Source organism: Callithrix jacchus, chromosome 2 (genome assembly GCF_049354715.1).
Source record: "Callithrix jacchus isolate 240 chromosome 2, calJac240_pri, whole genome shotgun sequence".
Lineage (NCBI taxonomy): Eukaryota > Metazoa > Chordata > Mammalia > Primates > Cebidae > Callithrix > Callithrix jacchus.
This window is the reverse complement of record NC_133503.1, coordinates 166,202,402-166,222,809: the sequence shown is the minus strand read 5'-3', so window position 1 is coordinate 166,222,809 and position 20,408 is coordinate 166,202,402. Positions and strand designations below refer to the sequence as shown.

Genomic DNA, 20,408 nt, shown 5'->3' with positions numbered 1-20,408 from the left:
GTGGCTCATGCCTGTAATCCCAGTACTTTGGGAGGCTGAGGTGGGCGGATCACGAGGTCAGGAGATCGAGACCATCATGGCCAACATGATGAAACCCCATCTCTACTAAAAATACAAAAAAAAATTAGCTGGGCATGGGTGGCGCATGCCTGTAGTCCCAGGTACTTGGGAGGCTGAAACAGGAGAATTACTTGAACCAGGGAGGCAGAGATTGCAGTGAGCTGAGGTTGCGCCACTGCGCTATAGCCTGGGCAACAGTGTGAGACTCCGTCTCAAAAAAAAAAAAAAGGAAAGAAAAATACATTTTGAGTTCTTTGTTCAGAATATATAGACAGACCTTTTTGGGGCCTTTCACACTTGGAAATCCAAGTGTCTAAAAGCATGTTGTTTTTTTTTTCTTTTATCTCAGGAAGCCACACAGAAACCCACAATGAGCAACTGGAGCACAAAGATTACCCGTATTGCATTTAAAGTCATTGCCACAGTCATCCTCGGCATCCTCACAGGGCTCTGTAGGCACACATTGTCGTCTGTCTCCCACAGTGTCGGTGCAACGTCTCCCATTATATTGTCCAAAGGCCTCAATGCTCCTTGAACGAAACTGCACAATATCAGTTGGAAAGATTAGAATTTCTAATGCCACAAAAAGGGTATCTTTTAAAGGTGCATCCACACAACCATATCCCTCTAATGAGTCAATGGTTTTAAGATAGAAGCAGTGGAAGCAGTCACTCATGTTATTTAGGGTAACACTCTGCATTCTAGGTTTGGCAGCCTCTTATACAGATGAGTCCTCTGGACACTTATTTAGTATTCTGTACAACATTAAGATTTCCTGGCAAGGTTAGCAACATACATTTAAATATTTATCTCTCTTTCTGGGTTTGGAACTCAGTTGTGGGGCTCCCTGCCTCATAGTCATTTTTCTGGAGAGGCTAGCAATACAGTTTCTATTTGGGGAGGTCAGTGAGGAAGGGATATGAACACTTACCATTTGTTTGAGGCAGGGATCGCATTGTGACCACTCACTCCAGGGGCTCATTCTGCAGTCTATCTGTGATATAGAGCCACTGCTTTCTGTTGGCCGTGGGCCATAACTAAGATAATAAAACATGCAAGTTTATAATGACCATTATGTATGTCTGTTTCCAACTTCACAAACACAGTTCATATTGTATTTTATCCTCTCTCAAACTATACCAATTACCTTTTTACGATATCTGTCATTTCACCCTTGATTGCATGCTGTTTTGTATTTTCAATTCATCTTTATGTTTAATTCTTGTCTGTATTGTAATTCAACTTTTAACCTAACAACAAAATAATGGCAATGAGGAAAACTAACAAAGCATCTTTCCAGGTGTTTTGTATTGATTAATCTTATATTTTCAACTAGATTATAAACTCAATGAAGCTAGAAATCTGATTTTATTTTTTGTGTGTATGCCTTCCTTCCCATCCACTCTACCCGCCGACCTCCAAGAGTCTGGTGAGGCTAAGTTACCTCATTTTCTTGCAAATTGGAGCCAGCCGGCCCAGGCCTAGCCATTCCTGCGGCAGGCACCTCATAAATCAGGCTTCCCTCTCTGGTATTCTGTATGCCCTAAGCTGGATGCTTTGCCACTTCACACTTCAGTTCGGGACTTATTCCTGATCTTTCTGAGTTTTAACATCATATATCTTGGCACTTACGCCTCCTTTCCACCCCCAGGCCCACTGTTCAGCAGTGCGTTTCTGGCTTTCAACTTTCCCTTCTCTGTTGGTTCACCATTTGAGTCTCTTCTGGTTGCAATATCACTTGCAATAATTATCAAAAAAGAAAACACAACAGAACCAGAAACCACCAAACAAGAATCCTACACATTCCCTGTCTCTGCTTGCCTGACCTGAAGTGTCAGGTCCTTTCTATAGCTATCCATCCTGCAGCTAAGCCTCTTAAACCACAGGAAAGGCTAGGTGAGGCCAATCTCCTCAAATGCACTAGATCCCAGCTCCCCTTAGAGACTGATTCATTGAATATCTCCTTCCTTTTAAAAATCTCCCTCTCTACTGTTTCCTCTCCATTTGTAGTATAAAGTGTTCAAGATTGTGACATTAAACATAAAAAGCCCATGAATGAACAAATCATGCACCCTCCCTGACTTCACATTTTCTTCTAGCTGCTCCCATCTCCCTCCTGTTCTTCACATGACACTTCTTAGAAGAATTGCTGGAAATACATTTATGTTTTTCTGTCATCCAGAGAACAAGTCTTATATCTTCCTCTAAATTCTACATGTAAATTCTTCCTCTAAATTACATTACTTCTAAATTCTCTGGTCCTTTTAGCCGAGTGTCTTGAGAAAGTAGTTAGCACCTTTGTCTCTTGTTTCTTTCTTTTTTTTTTGAGACGGAGTTTCGCTCTTGTTACCCAGGCTGGAGTGTAATGGCTTGATCTCGGCTCACTGCAACCTCTGCCTCCTGGGTTCAGGCAATTCTACTGCCTCAGCCTCCTGAGTAGCTGGGATTACAGGCACGTGCCACTGTGTCCAGCTAATTTTTTTGTATTTTTAGTAGAGACAGGGTTTCACCATGTTGACCAGGATGGTCTCGATCTCTTGACCTTGTGATTCACCCGCCTCGGCCTCCCGAAGTGTCTCTTGTTGCTTACATCCCAAACACTTCTCAATCTTCCTGCCCTGTGAACACTACTCTTGCCCAAGTCCTTGATGACTGCCATGTGCCTCACTGTTCCTTTCAGTTTTTCTCTTACTGACTGTTTCATGATATTCAATGCATTGACCATGGTTACTCTTCAGAACACTCTCTTTCCTTGGATAATAGGCTCTTCCTTTTATTTCTCTTTTCTTCTCTGCCTAGTAATCCTACTCTTCCATGCAGGCCCCTCTTCCTCTGATGGTCCTTGAAATACTGATTTTCCATCAAGGTCCTGTCCTTGGAGCTCTCTCTTTTATTTTTCTCTATATTTTCCCAGAACTTTGGTTTTCATGTTTATGCTAATTACACCGTATTAGTCTGTTCTCATGTGGCTATAAAGAACTACCTGAGACAAGGTAACGTATAAAGAAAAGAGGTTAAATTGACTCACACTTCCACAGGCTGTACAGGAGGCATGACTGAGAAGATTTCAGAAACTTACAATCATGGCAGAAGAGTGAAGGTTAAGCAAGCCCATCTTCACATAGCAGCAGGAGAGAGAGTGGAGGGGGAAGTGCTACATACTTTTTAACATGAGAATTCCATTGTAAGAAGAGCAAAAGGGAAGTCAAGCCCCATGATTCAATAAACTTCCACCAGGCTCTTCCTTGAACATGTGGGGATTACAATTCAACATGGGAGATGAGTGCAGACACAGTGCCAAACCATATCATTCTGCTCTTGGCTCCTCCCAAATCTCATCTTCTTCTCACATTTCAAAATACAATTATGCTTTCCCAACAGTCCCCTAAAGTCTTAAAGTATTCCGGCATTAACTCAAAAGTCCAAGTTGAAAGTTTCATCTGAGACAAGGCAAGTCCCTTCTGCCTATGAGCATGTAAAATCAAAAACAAGTTAGTTACTTCTAAGGTACAATCGGGGTGCAGGCATAGGGTAAATGCTTCCTTTCCAAATGATAAATCAGTCATGAAATAAGGGTTACAGGCCCCATGCAAGTCTAAAACCCAGTTGGACAGTCATTAAATCTTAAAGCTTCAAAATGATCTCTTTTGACTCCATGTTTCATGTTCAGGCAATACTGATACAAGGAGCAGCTCTGCTCCTGTCCTGCTGCAGGTTAAAGACCCTGCAGCTTCTTTCACTACTGACATTGAGTGTCTGCAGCTTTTCTAGGTACATGGAGCAAGTTGTTGGTGGATCTACCATTCTGGGTTCTGGAGGATGGTGGCCCTCTTCTTACAGCTCTTCTAGGCAGTATCCCAGTGGGGACTCTGTGGAGGGGCTCAAACCCAACAGTTTTCCTCCACATTGCCCAAGTAGAGATTTTCCATTATAGCCCCATCCCTACAGCAAACTTCTGCCTGGACATCCAGGCATTTCCACTGGCCTCTGAAATCTAGGTGGAGGCTCCCAAACCTCAACTCTTGCCTTCTGTGCACCTGCAGGCCCAACACCATGTGGAAGCCACCAAGGCTTAGGGTTTGTACTCTCTGAAGCAATGGCTTTAGCTGTACCTTGGCTCCTTTTAGCCACAGCTGGAGTTGGAGTGGCTGTGATGCAGGGTGCCATGTCCTGAGGCTGCACAGAGCAGTGGGACCCTGGGCTTGGTCCATGAAACCATTTTTATCTCCTAGGTATCTAGGCTTGTGATGGAAGGGGCTGCTACAAAAGTCTCTGAAATGCCCTGGAGGCATTTCCCCCTTTTCCTTGGCTGTTACCATTTGGATCCTCTTTATTTTTGCAAATATCTGCAGCTGACTGGAATTTTTCCCCAGAAAATGAGTTTCTCTTTTCTACCTCATTGTTAGGCTGCAAATTTCTCAAACTTTTACACTCTGCTTCCCTTTTAAATGTAAGTTCTCTTTGCTTATGCAAATGAGCATAGGATTTTAGAAGCAACCAGGACATATCTTGAACACTTTGCTGCTTATAAATTTCTTCTACCAGATGCCCTAAATCGTCTCTCTCAAGTTCAAAGTTCCACAGATCCCTAGAAAAGGGGCACAGTGCCACCAGTCTCTTTGATAAAACATAGCAAGAGGACCTCTCCTCCAGTTCCCAATAAGTTTCTCATCTTAATCTGAGACCACCTCAACCTGGACTTCGTTAACAGTGATAGTGAAATCACTATCAGATTCTTTACCAAAATTATTCAAAAAGTCTCTAGGATGTTCCAAACTTTCCCTCATCTTCCTGTCCTCTTCTGAGCCCTTCAAACACTTCCAACATCTGTCTGTTACCCAGTCCCAAAGTCACTTCCACATTTTCAGGTATCTTTAAAGCAATGTCTCACTCTTGTTACCAATTTCCTGTATTAGTTTATTCCCATGGGGCTATAAAGAACTACCTGAGACTGGGTAACTTATAAAGAAAAAAAGTTGAATTGACTGAGTTCCACAGGCTGTATAGGAGGCATGGCTGGGGAGACCTCAGGAAACACAATCATGGTAGAAGGGTGAAGGAGAAGCAAGCACATATTCACACAGCAGCAGGAGACAGAGAGTAAAGAGGGAAGTACTACCTATTTTTAAACAACCAGATCTCATGAGAACTTCATCACAGGAACAGCAACGGGGAAGTCCACTCCCATTATTAAATCGCCTTTCACCAGACCTGTCCTTCAACACATGGGGATTACAACTTGACATGAGATTTGGGTAGGGACACAGAGCCAAACCATATCAGACACTCAAGAGATAAGTCAGCAGCCTAGACATCTCTCCTGAATTTTTTTTTTTCTTAATTTTTTATTGGATTTTAGGTTTTGGGGTACATGAGCAGAGCATGCAAGGCAGTTGCGAAGGTACACACATGGCAGTGTGCTTTGCTTTTCTTCTCCCCTTCACCCACATTTGGCATTTCTCCCCAGGCTATCCCTCCCCACCTCCCCTTCCCACTGGCCCTCCCCTTTTCCCCCCAATAGACCCCAGTGTTTAGTACTCCCCTTTCTGTGTCCATGTGCTCTCTTTTTTCATCACCCACCTATGTGTGAGTATATGCGGTGTTTCATTTTCTGTTCTTGTGTCAGTTTGCTGAGGATGATGTTCTCCAGATTCATCCATGTCCCTACAAACGACACAAACTCATCATTTCTGATTGCTGCATAATATTCCATGGTGTATATGTGCCACATTTTTCCAATCCAGTCTATTATCAATGGGCATTTGGGTTGATTCTAGGTCTTTGCTATTGTAAACAGTGCTGCAATGAACATTCGTGTACATGTGTCCTTATAGTAGAACGATTTATAGTCTTTTGGATATATACCCAGTAATGGGATTGCTGGGTCAAATGGAATTTCTATTTCTAAGGCCTTGAGGAATCGCCACACTGTCTTCCACAATGGTTGAACTAATTTACACTCCCACCAACAGTGTAAAAGTGTTCCTTTTTCTCCACATCCTCTCCAGCATCTGTTGTCTCCAGATTTTTTAATGATCGCCATTCTAACTGGTGTGAGATGGTATCTCAATGTGGATTTGATTTGCATCTCTCTGATGACCAGTGACGATGAGCATTTTTTCATATGATTGTTGGCCTCATGTATGTCTTCTTTCGTAAAGTGTCTGTTCATATCCTTTGCCCACTTTTGAATGGGCTTGTTTGTTTTTTTCCTGTAAATCTGTTTGAGTTCTTTGTAAATTCTGGATGTCAGCCCTTTGTCAGATGGGTAGACTGTGAAAATTTTTTCCCATTCTGTTGGTTGCCGATCCACTCTAATGACTGTTTCTTTTGCCATGCAGAAGCTGTGGAGTTTCATTAGGTCCCATTTGTCTATTTTGGCTTTTGTTGCCAATGCTTTTGCTGTTTTGTTCATGAAGTCCTTGCCTACTCCTATGTCCTGGATAGTTTTGCCTAGATTTCCTTCTAGGGTTTTTATGGTGCCAGGTCTTATGTTTAAGTCTTTAATCCATCTGGAGTTAATTTTAGTGTAAGGTGTCAGGAAGGGGTCCAGTTTCTGCTTTCTGCACATGGCTAGCCAGTTTTCCCAACACCATTTGTTAAACATGGAATCCTTTCCCCATTGCTTGTTTTTGTCAGGTTTATCAAAGATTGTATAGTTGTATGTATGTTGTGTTGCCTCCAGTGCCTCTGTTTTGTTCCATTGGTCTATATCTCTGTTTTGGTACCAGTACCATGCTGTTTTGATTACTGCAGCCTTGTAGTATAGTTTGAAATCTGGTAGTGTGATGCCCCCCGCTGTGTTCTTTTTGCTTAGAATTGACTTGGCTATGCGGGCTCTCTTTTGGTTCCATATGAAGTTCATGGTGGATTTTTCCAGTTCTGTGAAGAAAGTCAATGGTAGCTTGATGGGGATAGCGTTGATTCTGTAAATTACTTTGGGCCTCTCCTGAATTTTAAACTTTTGAATACAAATTCCAATTGGACATTGTACTTGGAGGTCTTCATGGCTTACTGAACTCAATGCATTCCCAAATGAGTGCATTACTTTTTCTCCCTTCTCAAATATGCTTCTTCCTTATATTTATTGTCATGGTAAATGGTACTTCCATTTATGCAGTCACCCTAGCCGGAGACCTGGTGAACTCCAATCCTCAAATATACCATCTAATCAACTACAAAAATGTGTCGTTTACAGTCTTGTAAATGATTCTCAAACCCATCCATTCTCTTCATCTCTTTCATGTTTTCCTTGTTTACACCAACATTATATATCTCCTAGATAATTACAAAAGTTATTCTCTAATTCAGTTTCCAGAGAGCATCCAAAGGGGTCTTTTAAAATGCAAATTTGATCTTACCATTCAGTTACCAGAAACCTTTCAGTAGCTTCCCATCACTCTTGTGATGAAGTCTAAGTTTTTCTTAACATAGTGCAATAGACAGAATAATGACTCCCAAAGTTATCCATGTTCCAATCCCTGGTGCCAGTGAATATGTTGCCTTACATGGCAAAAGGGGCTTTGCAAATGTGATTATGGGAGATCATCCTGTATTATTTGGTGGGCCCATTCTGATTACATGGGATCTTTAAAGGAGAAGAGTGAGGGAGGGAGATGTGAAGACAGAAAAGGCAGGAGAAATTCAAAGCATGAAAAGGGATTCCACCTGCTGTTGCTGGATCTGAAGATGGAAGAAGAGGGCAATGAGCCAGGAAGCATAGGCAGCTGTAGAATCTGGGAATAACAAGGACATGATTCTTCTTTAGAGCCTCCAGAAAGGAATCCAGTGCAAGCCAGCACCTTGATTTTAACCCAGTGAAACCTAATTCAATTTTCTGACTTCTAGAACCATTGGATAATAAATCTGTGTGTTAAGTCACTAAGTTTGTAGTAATTTCTTACAGCTGTGATAAGAAACAAATGCACATTGCCTACAGAGCTCTACATGGCCTATCCCCCTCCTAATTCTCCAACTTTTCTCCACTCAAGCTCCAGCTACACTGAACATAAAATTTTAGGACAAGCCACTTTCTCTTATGTCTTCAGGTTTTTAACCATACTATTCCCTATTCACTACATTTATCTCATCTTGTACGTACGTTATTTTTCTGAGAACCCACCTTAACCTCCTAGTGTAATTTAGTTTTCTATGTACATATTCTTATAGCATCTTGTCCTCATATCTCATTTAATTAATTATTCACTCTTTCACTTATCTATTCATCAAATATGTATTAATTTCCTATCACTGGCTAAGTATAGCAGTTACAATGGTGTTCAAAACAAACCAAACAAACAAACAAAAAACATGATCCCAAAATGGAAGTTGAAATTCTAGCTAAAAATACCAGTGAGTTTGGGGACTTCCCTGTTTTGTTTAGTTTGAATATCAAATACCTGGAATATAGTGGGTACTCAGGAAGGGTTTTGTGCTTTTTTTTTTTAAGTGAATAATTAAAAGAGGAGGAGGGAAGTTCTTAATCATGTGGTTTTGGCCAAATCTGGACCCGTACCTCTCTAGGGTGTGATCTCCTGGGGAATCATCCACATGGTTTTTGAGCAAGGATTGCAAAGCAGGCTTCGTGGCTGAAGGTGGCTTTTTTGTAAGCCTGACCCTTGCCTACATCTTCCAGAATGTCAGGATGTGTGATAAGCTTCTATCTTCTAAAATTGCAGTCTGCAAATATATTACATAGGACAGCAAAACTTCTAGAAGAACCTGCTTTCTTGGAAGTCTGAGTACTAGTGCATATCTGAAACCACATGGCTAAGAAATTCTCTGCTAGAATGTTTCCATAAAACTACGGCCTTATCTGGCATAACAGTCCTCATCAAGAGACAATAGCACATATACCTTAATGCCTATAGCAGTGGATCTCAATACCAAGTGTATATCATAATCCTTAGATATTAAAAATAGGAATTGTAAAACTGTGATCCTCATTCCATACTGATTAAATCAAGCTCTCTGAGGATGGGCTCTAGGCATCAATGTTTTTAAAAAGTTACCTAGGTAAGCCAGGCATGGTGGCTCACACCTGCAATACCAGCACTTTGGGAGGCCGAGGCAGGGGGATCACAAGGTTAGGAGTTCAAGACCAGCCTGACCAACATGGTGAAACCCATCTCTCCTAAAAATACAAAAATTAGCCGGGTATGGTGGCGCATGCCTGTAATCCCAGCTACTCGGGAGGCTGAGACAGGAGAACTGCTTCAACCCAGGAGGTAGAGGTTGCAGTGAGCTAAGAAAAAAGTTACTCAGGTGATTCTCATGTTCAAACAATGTTAAGAAACACTGCTTGGCAACATCTGGTGGAAATCCACGATATCTGAAGGGTGGACCTCAAGTAGGTGTAGGGGTACTCATTATGTCATTACCCAAGATTGAAGCCACCATGTACCTAAAATTGTCACTGAGCTGGTGTCCTTTCTGAGTTCCTACTTACGTTCCCCGTATTTGATATTCAAGCTGGACAAAACGGAAATGTGCCCAAGCTCACTGGTATTTTTAGCTAAAATGTAAACTCTAGCTAGTTCATTTGGAGATCATGGCTTTTGTTTTGTTTTGTTGTTTTGAGCACTTTTGTAACCCCATGCTTAGCCAATAATAGGAAATTAACAACTATTTCATGAATGGATGAGTGAAAGTGAATAATTAAATGAAATATGAGAACAGGGTGCTATAAGAATATGTACATAGAAAACTAAATTACACTAGGAGGTAAAGGAACCTCCTTAACCTAAAGAACACCACTGGTTTCAGGAATTGCTCTAGACCCTGTTTATTAACATTTCTAGGATCTTTTTAATGTCTGATTTCTCCAGTATTAGTGCTGTTGCCTTGAACTGGATTACCTGTTTCCGTCTATCATTTTTGTGTTTGTCATTTACTTAGATGACTATAGTAACATTTTGTTTCAACATTTCCCCAAGATAGATTACTTCCTTTGTTCCAGATACCTCATCTTTCTCACCTGCCACTCAGACAAGCCTCAGTGAATGCTGGTTCAGAAGATACTATACAGACTGGAGAATCATGCATGGAAGGTAAAACTCACTGCAAATGTTTCAGAGTGAGTTATAGTCCATTACTGGATAAATCTAGAACCCAGCTGGGGCTGTTAATCTTCCCTACGCAGAGGTGACTAGACCCTGCTCCAATGATACTGGCATTACCTCTAGACGGTTCTCTAACATTGTTTGCAATAACAATAGGCCCACATTGACTATATGCACACTTACTCCCTGTTTAGCTTCTAACCCAAGGACTTCTTTTTTTTTTTTTTTTTAAGGTATGACTCACACTTTGGACTCAGTACAAAGCACCAGTTCTTTGCCTTTGATCTTTTATTGCCCTCCTGGACTGTGATTTGAATTCATTTCCTGAATGATTCAACCTATCTCCATAGGAAGGTTCTTACCTATCACTCTCTTGCCCTGGGAGTAGGACTTATGTCCTCTGAATGTTAAGCTCAATATATGAATTTTCTAGGGCCACCATAACCAAGTACCATAGATTGGGTCCCTTAAATAACAGAAATGTATTTTCTTGCAATTCCAGAGGTTAGAAGTTTGAAATCAAGATATGGTTGTTTTTGGCACCTTCTGAGGTCCCACTCCTTAGCTTGTAGATGGCCGTCTTCTTCCTGTGTCCTGACATGGCCTTCCCTGGTGTCTGTGTTCCAATTTCCTCTTCTTATAAGGACATCAGTCATATTGGATTAGGCCCACCTAATGACCTCATTTTAACTTAATTACCTTTTTAAAGGCCTTAACTGAAAATACAGTCACATTAGCAGGTTAGAACTTCAACATATGAAATGGCGGTGGTGGCAGGGGTGGGGGAGGATACAATTCATTCAGCCCGCAATACTCATAAATGATTTGGATTAAGTAAAAACTTATATTTGTCTATTCATTTTACTAGACAACTTTCAAAGTTTGTTTTCTCATTAAGCCTTTACTACCTTTTTTTGGTGAAGTTGGTAAGCATTACTAGCTATGTTTTATAGATGGGAAACCAGAAGTGGGGAATTATACTACTTATCCAAAGTTGAACAGTTAGCAGGAAACTGGGTCTAGAACTGACAACTCTTCACTCTTAGTTCAGTGCAGTGTTTCCCTGTCTCCTGTGCTAGCTTTCGCCCCACAACCTAAACCCTCTTTGAAATAAGCTGAATGGTCAGAGCATATTTGATAATTTCTGCATCTAATAGCCTCGTGATTTTTAGACATCTTGAAATAGAGCAAGTTAACAAGAATGCAAGTATTTTTAAGCATATAGAAGGCCCAGGCAAAGCATGTCAGTTGGAAAACCTGACTCTTGCCTAAATCTATTTTAAGCTTACACCTAAATGATGTCAAATTAGGCAAAAATAAATTGAAAATTGTTTTAACACCTGGTTGTTTTGCCTTTACTATACCAGGTGCCTGGCTCACTGGAAGCACAGTAAAAGCAGAACTCATGGGAATTATTAGGAGGGAATAAAAGTCATGCAAAAAGAATATATTATTGAAAGAATATGCCACATAAATATTAAGAAAGAAGATCGGTGACCTTGAATAGCTTCTTGTGTCTTTCATCCTCTGAGCCCAGCACCCCATCCTCAGCCCACTAAACTCGCTCAGCAGATCATCTTTTGTAGTTCAAGGACTGCATATGTACAGCACTTACCGCCTGCCTATCACCCTGCTGTGCTATTAGGCTGAGTGGAGAAGTATTTGTAAAACACTTTCTGGATTCTTAGATGAAATGTTTATCAAAGAAAATATATCTCCAAGTGTTTCAATCTCAGCTTGAAAGTCACTTCCTAGATCAAAGTGATGTACATCAACATGGCAGGAGATCTACTTCTGGGCCAGAAATGCGTTAAATGAAGGGTCATTGATGTACGTGTGGTCCTATTATCCTGCCATGAAGCAAAGTTTCCAGTTTTAGAAAAAGAAAGCCTCAGTAGAAGCTCACATTCCAGGACACTTTGTGGGAGGCCCAGTCAGGAAAGCACTTACTTTATGAAGGAATGTTTTTGTCAATAAATATGACAACGTGACTCCTTTGAGTGGAGAAATGTAAGTTAATTAGGACTACATTTTTAACCAATGGATCTGACAGTTTCTTTAGTTCATGCAACCAACAAGATGAAAAGCTAATATAACAGCAGTGTACAACATTAAGTTTTTTAAGAACCTTTCCTGATTTCTCAAGTCTTATTTAAGAGCTTCTCTCATGTACTTTAAATGGGCCAAGGGTCAACAACCTTTACTGAGGACCTTGTACATGTCAGAAATTGTTCTAGTGGCTAAGGCTACAAGAAAGACAATGTCCTTGCCATCATGGGGCCTATACTCTAGTGGGTAAGATATAATAAACAAGTATGCTAGGAAATACAACATGCAATATTACTTAAGACATGCAAGTTATGAAGGAAAATAAAGCAGTTCGGGTAAGAGGATAGAGAGTATCCTAGGACTGGAGTTGGGAGAGAGGGCAGTGAAAGAATCCTCTCAGAGATGGTGTGGTGCTTTAAAAATATGTCCAGAAATTCTTTGACACTCTTCCCATCAAAAGTAGGGTTTATGTGTGCTTCTCCTGAAGTTGGCTGGGCCTTTGTGACAGCCTTGATGAGTAGAAGGCAGAGGAAGTAACATCGTATGACTTTTAAGGCTGGGTTACAAAAGGCCATGCAAATTCTGCTGGTTTATCTAAAGACATTTGCTCTGAAAGCCTTCCACCACTATGCATGAAGCCACCTGCAAGCATGAGGGGAAAGGAAGAGAGAGAGAGATTCCTAAGGACACTCAATTGTTCAGCTCCCCAGCTGACTGAGTTTTCCCAGCCCAGGTGACAGACACATGAGTGCATAAGCCATCAAGATGACCCCAGCCTCAGCCACCGACTGACTACAACTGTGTGGGAGATCCATGAGAACTGCTCGGTTGAGCCCAGGCAACCCATGGATTTATGAGCAAAATAAATAATTGCTATTCGTCTGAGATACTATTTTGGAATGAGTTGTTACACTGCAAAAAAAATGAACAGAGTACAAGGTGATAGTTGATTACGGGCCTGAATGAATTCTGAGAGGAAGCTCTGTGAGGGTCTGGTTAAAGTTTTCCAAGCTAAGGGAAAAATAAGTGCAAAGGCCCTGATGTGGCACATCGAAGGCACCACAAGCATGGTATTAGAGCAGAGTGAGCAAGAAAGAGAGTGCACATGCCCCTGGGGAACAGGGAAGGGTGCAGCTCTACCTTGTAGGCCGCAGACAGGCATTTGGATTTGATTCTGAGCTTGCTGGGAATACTTAGAGGAGTTGGAGAGCAGAAGTAACACTCAGATTTATGTTTTTTAATGATTTCTGTGGTTGCTGGATAGAGAATTGACTACTAGGGAGTGGACAAAAATCAAGGCAGGCAAGAAATAATAGTGATTTGGGCTGGAGTGGTTCCCATGGAGATAGTGAAAAGCAAACAGGTTTGGGATATGTTTAAAGGCAGCACCAACAGGACTCACTGTTAAGTTGCAAGTGGGAACGACACACATAGAGGTGTCAGGTATGACTCCCAGGTTTTAATCTGAGTAACTTGGTGAATGGTGGTATAGGGTGGGTAGGGATGAGTAGAGAACTCAATTGGCATGCTCCAGACATGTTTGGGATGGCTATTAGATTTTTCAAGAAGAGATGTTGACTAAGCAATTGGTCACTGGGCTCAGGGAAGCAATTGCACTGGAGATACAGATGTGGGTTGTCGAAGCCTAAGTGGTATTTCACCACAGGTATAGATGTGGGAAAGCCAGCATATAGGTGGTATTACACCATAGATACAGAGGTGATGCTGTCAGAATATAAGAGGGTATTTCATACCATGAGACTGAATGCAAGGGAGTGGGTCTAGAGTAACGTGGAGAAATGTGCAAACAGTTTTTTTAAGTTACAACATGTTTGTATGCCATTGAGAATGATTCAGTAAAAGGGAGGTACTGATGCTGCAGGAGAAAAGTGGCAGAAATATAGGAGCAAAGTCCTCGTTTAGGTTAGAGCAGAGGAAGCCAATATGTAAGTGGGCTGGCAAAGCTTCACAAGAGCATCACAGACCTCACTTGGCTGAGGCGCAATAGGGGAACTTGATTGAGTTCCAATTGTCATTTCTTTGTTAGCATTCCTTACTAGATTGTAAGCCCAGGGAGGGCAGGGACCCTCCGTAATGGTAATGTGTTTAACATTATACTGCAGTTCCTGACACAACATCTGGCTCATTCTGCAAACTTGATAACTGTTTGCTGTATTAAATGGATAAATAGACAAATTACCATATTTGGCCAAATATAGTTCATAAATAGCTTTTAACTTGCTTTGAATATAAAAATGAAAAACTTAGGCGAATATAATCAAAGTAGGAGGAAAAAGTGATATTTTAAATATCTTGAGTTTGTTAGATATCCAAAACTTTTCTATTATGAATGTTTGGATATTTTTCCAGATTGTTGAGAGACATTGAATTAAAGTAAGCTAAATAATAATTGCTAACATTTGTGAGTGCTTATATGTGTCAGGAATTCTTCCCTAAAGCCTTTCTATTTATCATCACACTTAATTCTTACATCAACCCTTAAATATCTACTGCTATTATTATTACACTTTAAAGATGAGGATCTGAGCCACAGAGATGGTAAGGAATTGCCCTCAGATTGGACAGCAGCTACTTGGTGGCAGAGTTGGGTTTGAAGCCCAGTCAATCTCTTTCAGAGCCCAGGTAACTCGTCACTTTCAGGCCTTCTAACCCCTAGTCTAATACTCCTTAGCTATTTGAAAAGTGAAGAACAAATTAAATATGAAAATAACTTCACTAAAACATACCATGGTAAAGTCAAAGGATGAATGACAAACTGAGAAAAATATTTGTAACTCATATCAGAGACAAAGACTAATTTATGAAGTGATCATAGAAATATGTAAGAGAAAGACAAGACTCAACAGAACAATGGACAAAGGAAATGAAGAGTTCACGAAGGAAAACATACATACGGCCTTTAAATGTATGAAAAAATGCACAATCTGAGTCAATAAGAGAAAGGCAAATTAAAGCCAGGCCAAAATACCTTTTTTTTTTTTTTAAACCTATGAGATTGACAGGTATCAAAAGATTGGCCTATAGTTCCTGTCGCAAGGCTGAGAGAAACAAGTACTCTCATACTCTGGTGGTAAATGTGCAAAGTAATACAAATAGGGCAATTTTAGCAATGTCACAAAGTAATTTCTTTTGACTCAGATCACTTCTGGGAATTAATCCTCAGATACTCCTATCCACTTATGAAATGATATATAAACAAAGATATTCATTGTGACACTATTTCTAGTGTAAACAATTGGAAACACCAAATATTCATTAATAAGAGGCAAGTTACCTCAGCTGTTTATCCACACAGTGAAAAATTAATCAGCTATGAGAATGAGGAAGCTCCCTCATACTGACTCAGAAAGTTACCCAGGATATGCCATAAAGTTAAAAAAAGAGAGAGAGAGAGAAAGTACAAGGTACTGTATATAATCTGATATCATTTGTAAAAGACCAGGAGATAATAAGAGTACCTGTGAGTCTACACTTGAATCTACAAAACAACTACTGGAACGGTGTTCAGAAGCTCATATATGTGACAACCTCTAGAGGCAGGATGAGGTGGGAGTGGAGAAGTGTTTTAAAACACTTTATATATACTTTACATATAATAACACAAATCTCATGAAAAGTCATGAGTGGAGAAAGAAAGATAATCAATGTATACCTTGTTTTATTTTTTGATCTTTGAACCCTGGCCTGGTCATATTTTGTTATTTATGAATTAGAGAGAAAAAATAATGGTAGCTACACTCAGAGTTCTTCCAGTTTGCCTGGCACTGTGCTAAGCATGTTTTGTCATCTCAGGTATTCTTCACAGCAGGACACACTATTTTTCCCATTTAGCAGGTGAGGGACAGGTTTAGAGAAGTTAAGGAATTTACCTAAGGTGCAGAGCTAGTAATTTGTGGAGTCTGGGATCAAACCCAGGCCCCTGGCTGCAGAAGCAGTGCTCTGAGCTATTAGTCTACTCTCATGGTGAATGTTAACATTTATGTACTACCTTGAAAATTGTAGGAGATGGTGCCCCCTTCATGGCCAGTTCTCATAGAAAGAAAAAGGAAGAAAAAGAAAGAAAGAAAGAGAGAGAGAGAAAGAAATAATAGTTAGAAATCCCTGACAGTTCTCCAATAATAATAGCTCACTATAGCTATTATTAAGATGTCTTTAGCCATGTGAGAGCCCTGAGGGTTAACCGTAATTCCAACCCTTTCTTCCTAAACAAGAAAAATATCAAAGTGAAAACACAGCAACATTATTATTATTTTAAATCCCTGACGTTTATTAAGTTCTTACCATGCACCAGGCACAGATGTCATAAGTCCATTGCATGTATATCTATTTAACGTTCACCACAAAAGCCTTATTAGATAGACGCTATCATTACCACTGTGTTGGGTTGAATTGTGCCTGCCCGCCATGCCTAAAAGGTATGTTGAAGTCCTAAGCCCCAGATAATTATTTGGTCCTAAATATCAAGACTAGGACCTTATTTAGAAATAGGGCCTTTACAGAGGTAATCAAGTTAAAATGACATCATTAGGGTGGGCCCTCATCCAAAATGACTGGAGTCCTTATAGAAAGGGGAGGTTTTTATAAAGACATACACAAAGGGAAGATGATGTGTCGATGGCCATGTGATGACAGAGATGATTTGAAACAACAGACTCGCAAGCCAAAAAATACACAGGAGAGTGCTGGCCACTACCGGAAACTAGGAGAGACGCTTCCCAGAGTGCCAGGGGTAGCACTGCCCTGCCAACACCTTGGTTTCAGACTTCTAGCCTCCGGAACTGTGAGACAATACATTTCTTTTGTTTGCAGCCATCCAGCTTGTGGTGCTTTGTCACGGCAGTCCCAAGACATAAATACAACCACATCTTACAAACAAGGGAACTGAGGTACAGAGAGGCCGAGCAACCCACCCAGATTGACGCTGTTGGTAAGTAATGGCGCCTTGACCTGACACTGGGAAGTTTAGCTTCAGAGGAATGCTTTATTCTGATTAAATTGATACCTTTAAAAGTTATTTTGCGAATTTCAGTTAGCTATTATTCAAACAAGTCATTTCACTTCATGACCGAGGTCTCTGAACACTCTGTTTTGACCTCAACCCCCATCAAAAGTCAAAGCACAGAGTGTTTAGAGCAGGGCAACCCTGGCAAACTCAAGAGGGCATAGCAATGGGAGCCACGAAGCCAGACCAAACTCAGCCATGCACTGCTGGAGCTAGGGGGCCAGCCAAGGGGGCTTTCCAGTCCTCCCTGAAACAGCTGAGTGTGGCCAGGACCCAGGGGGTATGCACTTCAAAGCAATTGAAGTCTTCCCCACAGCCTCTCATTTTTGATCAGCAGGAGCACAACCTAGGAATGTGGGTTGTTTGAATTATTATTTTTTTTACTTAAGAAAGGGTCGGGTGAAGTTCAAGAAGGCTAAAGGAACTTGCAGGTACCGCCTTTCCAAATCCCTTTTGTGCCCAGATGCCCACTAAACAAAAGTATTTCCTGAATGGTACAATGCTTTACAGATAATATGGAAAGAGGAAGGGATGAAGGAAAGGTCTGGTTGAGCATTGGATCCAGAGTCAGTTTTCATCTGTGTAGCGCCTCTGGGTGCCCCCTCCTGAAAGATGCAGCCCTGCGAACAAACCACTTGGTGAGTGGAGCCCAGGCTGAATAGTGGCCTCCAACTACAGCCAAAAAGCAGGCAAACATGCGCTGGAGATGGACATCAAACTTCAGAACAGCATTTGGGCAAACCAAGAGTCAAATGACCGATGGGGAATTGGAAGCAGGTTATGGTTATGTCTGAGCAGAGGAACAAGGTTTGAGCAGACGTTTCCCCCCAGCCATACTGTAGAAGTGAGGAATATTTCAATACTTTCAGCAGAATGGATCATCCTGTATTGAATTATACAGGTTGATGTCTACTCCCATGACTCCAGGACAGAAGGAAGGATGCCTCATGGGACCCTAACCTCCACCACTTGTAAGTACAGTGTAGGTGTTTAGTAAACACTTATTATCTGGGCAATTTGTTTCCTACATGACTTGCCATGAGCTCTGCAATCCCGAATACAATCAGAGAAAAAGTGTCTTTGGTGGAACCATGAGTGACAGGTCTCCATCAGTGCAATTCCGGAATGGAAGAAATATGACCTAAATCCCAAATGGCCCTAAACAAAATGCATGCACTGGACACAACTTGAGATGTCAAGGAAAATAAACAAAATTGTTCACCTTTGGCTAATGTAGAGGCAAAAGGGTGATGTATCCAAATATTAAACGTGTGAGACATTGAGGCAGACTAAGGGAATTTTAAACTTCTCAGACATCAGGCACTAATAAAACCAGGTTTATCATACACTGGTGAAAACAAGCTTTATTTTATAATTCCAAATATTTAAAGAACACCTCAACCTTAACATTTGAATGCCTTGTTTAAAATAAGTCCCCAGAAACGGTAGCGGATTCCCACAGAAAACTCGCAAAGATGCACCCTATGTATTTTCCTATCTCTTTTCAAAGTTTAAATGCCAGGGCTCTATATATAGTAATGTGGATTAACATTGTTATGTACTTTGCTCCTAAGAAGACCTGGAAATGCTAATCCTACAGGAAACTTCCAGAGACAAGCAGAAAAGTAGCTGACTTACTTGGGAGTGAAGTCTGCTGTGACGATGCTGATTTTTAAAATGCAGATTGTAACTGCAAAGCTCCAGCTGGCTGACATGCTGCTCTTGCTGGGTGGCTGCAAGTGGGGTGGCAGGGCAGGCATTTATTTGCAAAGGGCCAGAGGACAGGGAACAAGTATTGTTTGTCTGCACTCAGGGTTTTTGTCAATTTGGGTGGCCTGGGTGCTGAAGTCCAACCAAAAAAGAGTCGTTTTGTAATTCTTGGCCTCTTGTTTTCTCATATTGACAAATAGATGTGGGGCAATGAGCCTGTGAATGCTAAAGTCCCTAAGATGAACAGCAGTGCTGTGTTGAAACAGAAACAAAGGCCTGGTGAGGTGGCTCATGCTTGTAATCCCAGCACTTTGGGAGGTTGAGGTGGGCAGATCACCTGATGTCAGGAGTTCGAGGCCAGCGTGGTCAACATGGGGAAACCCCATCACTACTAAAAAACATTAGCCAGCACAGTTGCAGGTGCCTGTAATCCCACCTACTTTGGAGGCAGAAGCGGGAGAATCGCTTGAACCTGGGAAACAGAGGTGGCAGTAAGCCAAGGTTGGGCCACTGCACTCTAGCCAGGGCAGCAAGAGCAAAACTCCATTTCAAAAAAAAAAAAAACCCAGAAACAAAAATAAAGAACCCGCAGCAGTTCTCATTTTGCAAGACTCGAGGGGTTGCGTGGAAGATGAAGGAGTATGCAATTTTGGGAGAAAAAGCCTGCAGATGCTTCTCATGGAGGCATAAAGTCAAAGTTAGTAAAGAACTGCAGTTAATGGAAAGGATGGCGCTGACATAGATGCTTCATTTGTCTTTTTGAATCTGCAAATGGGCTATGTGGGTTATTCCCACACGAGCACATATCAAATGCATTTACAAACCTGGCTTTCCTTATAGGCAGAGAAACATTTGGAGAATGAGATGTAAACTCCGGAAGGCATGAAGGGCATCCTCCAGAAGGATGTGGTCTCCTTTTATCTCAGTACCACACATGTCAGCAAGACAGAATCTGAGACAGAAAAACTTGCTTCTACTAATGAAAAAGAATTTCCCCCTCACATTTCTTCCCAGCACTTGTAGGAGGAGCAGTGCATTTTTGGGAAAGCCAAAAAATGTCGACATCACAATTGCTCTTAAAGCACTGATTGCAAAATAGAATAACCTGGGACTGTTGAGAACAGTAGTGTCCACTGTCCACTCAGCTCTAAGATAATTGACTTGTGGTGAGACGCTGCATCTATGCTTTTAAAACCTTTGCAGTTCATTCTGATGTGTAGCCAGGGTTGAGACTGAGAATGGCCACCTTAAGAAGAAAGACATCAGATATCAGTGGATATAGTTCTTAAAGGGACTTCATAAGGATTATTATTACTTATCGGCAAATTTCAAACATTAGCACATATAAAGACATGCAAAACAAGGGGTGGGTTGAGGGAAGACAGAATATACAGCTATTTTCTCCAGTGCTGCCTCACGTTTTCCACTGATATTCCTACCTGGAGTAAAAGGTACCTACTCTCACCCACTTTCTTGGGCCCTCTCCTTTTTATGCAGAGAACTTG

At 41.2% G+C, this 20,408-nt stretch overlaps 1 protein-coding gene across 1 annotated transcript in view; it reads right to left on the bottom strand.

The window, feature by feature from the left end:
* C9 (complement C9) overlaps positions 1–18,928 on the bottom strand; it is a 78,336-nt gene extending 59,408 nt beyond the window's left edge. Inside the window, exons 1-3 of the mRNA XM_002745043.7 lie at positions 18,832–18,928; positions 992–1,097; positions 457–601 (exon numbers count right to left, since the gene is read on the bottom strand). Coding sequence (XP_002745089.4) covers positions 457–601; positions 992–1,097; positions 18,832–18,908 — 328 coding nt within the window. The 5' untranslated portion in view covers positions 18,909–18,928. The remainder of the gene's footprint in view (positions 1–456; positions 602–991; positions 1,098–18,831) is intronic.
* Between the last annotated feature and the right edge of the window lie 1,480 nt (positions 18,929–20,408).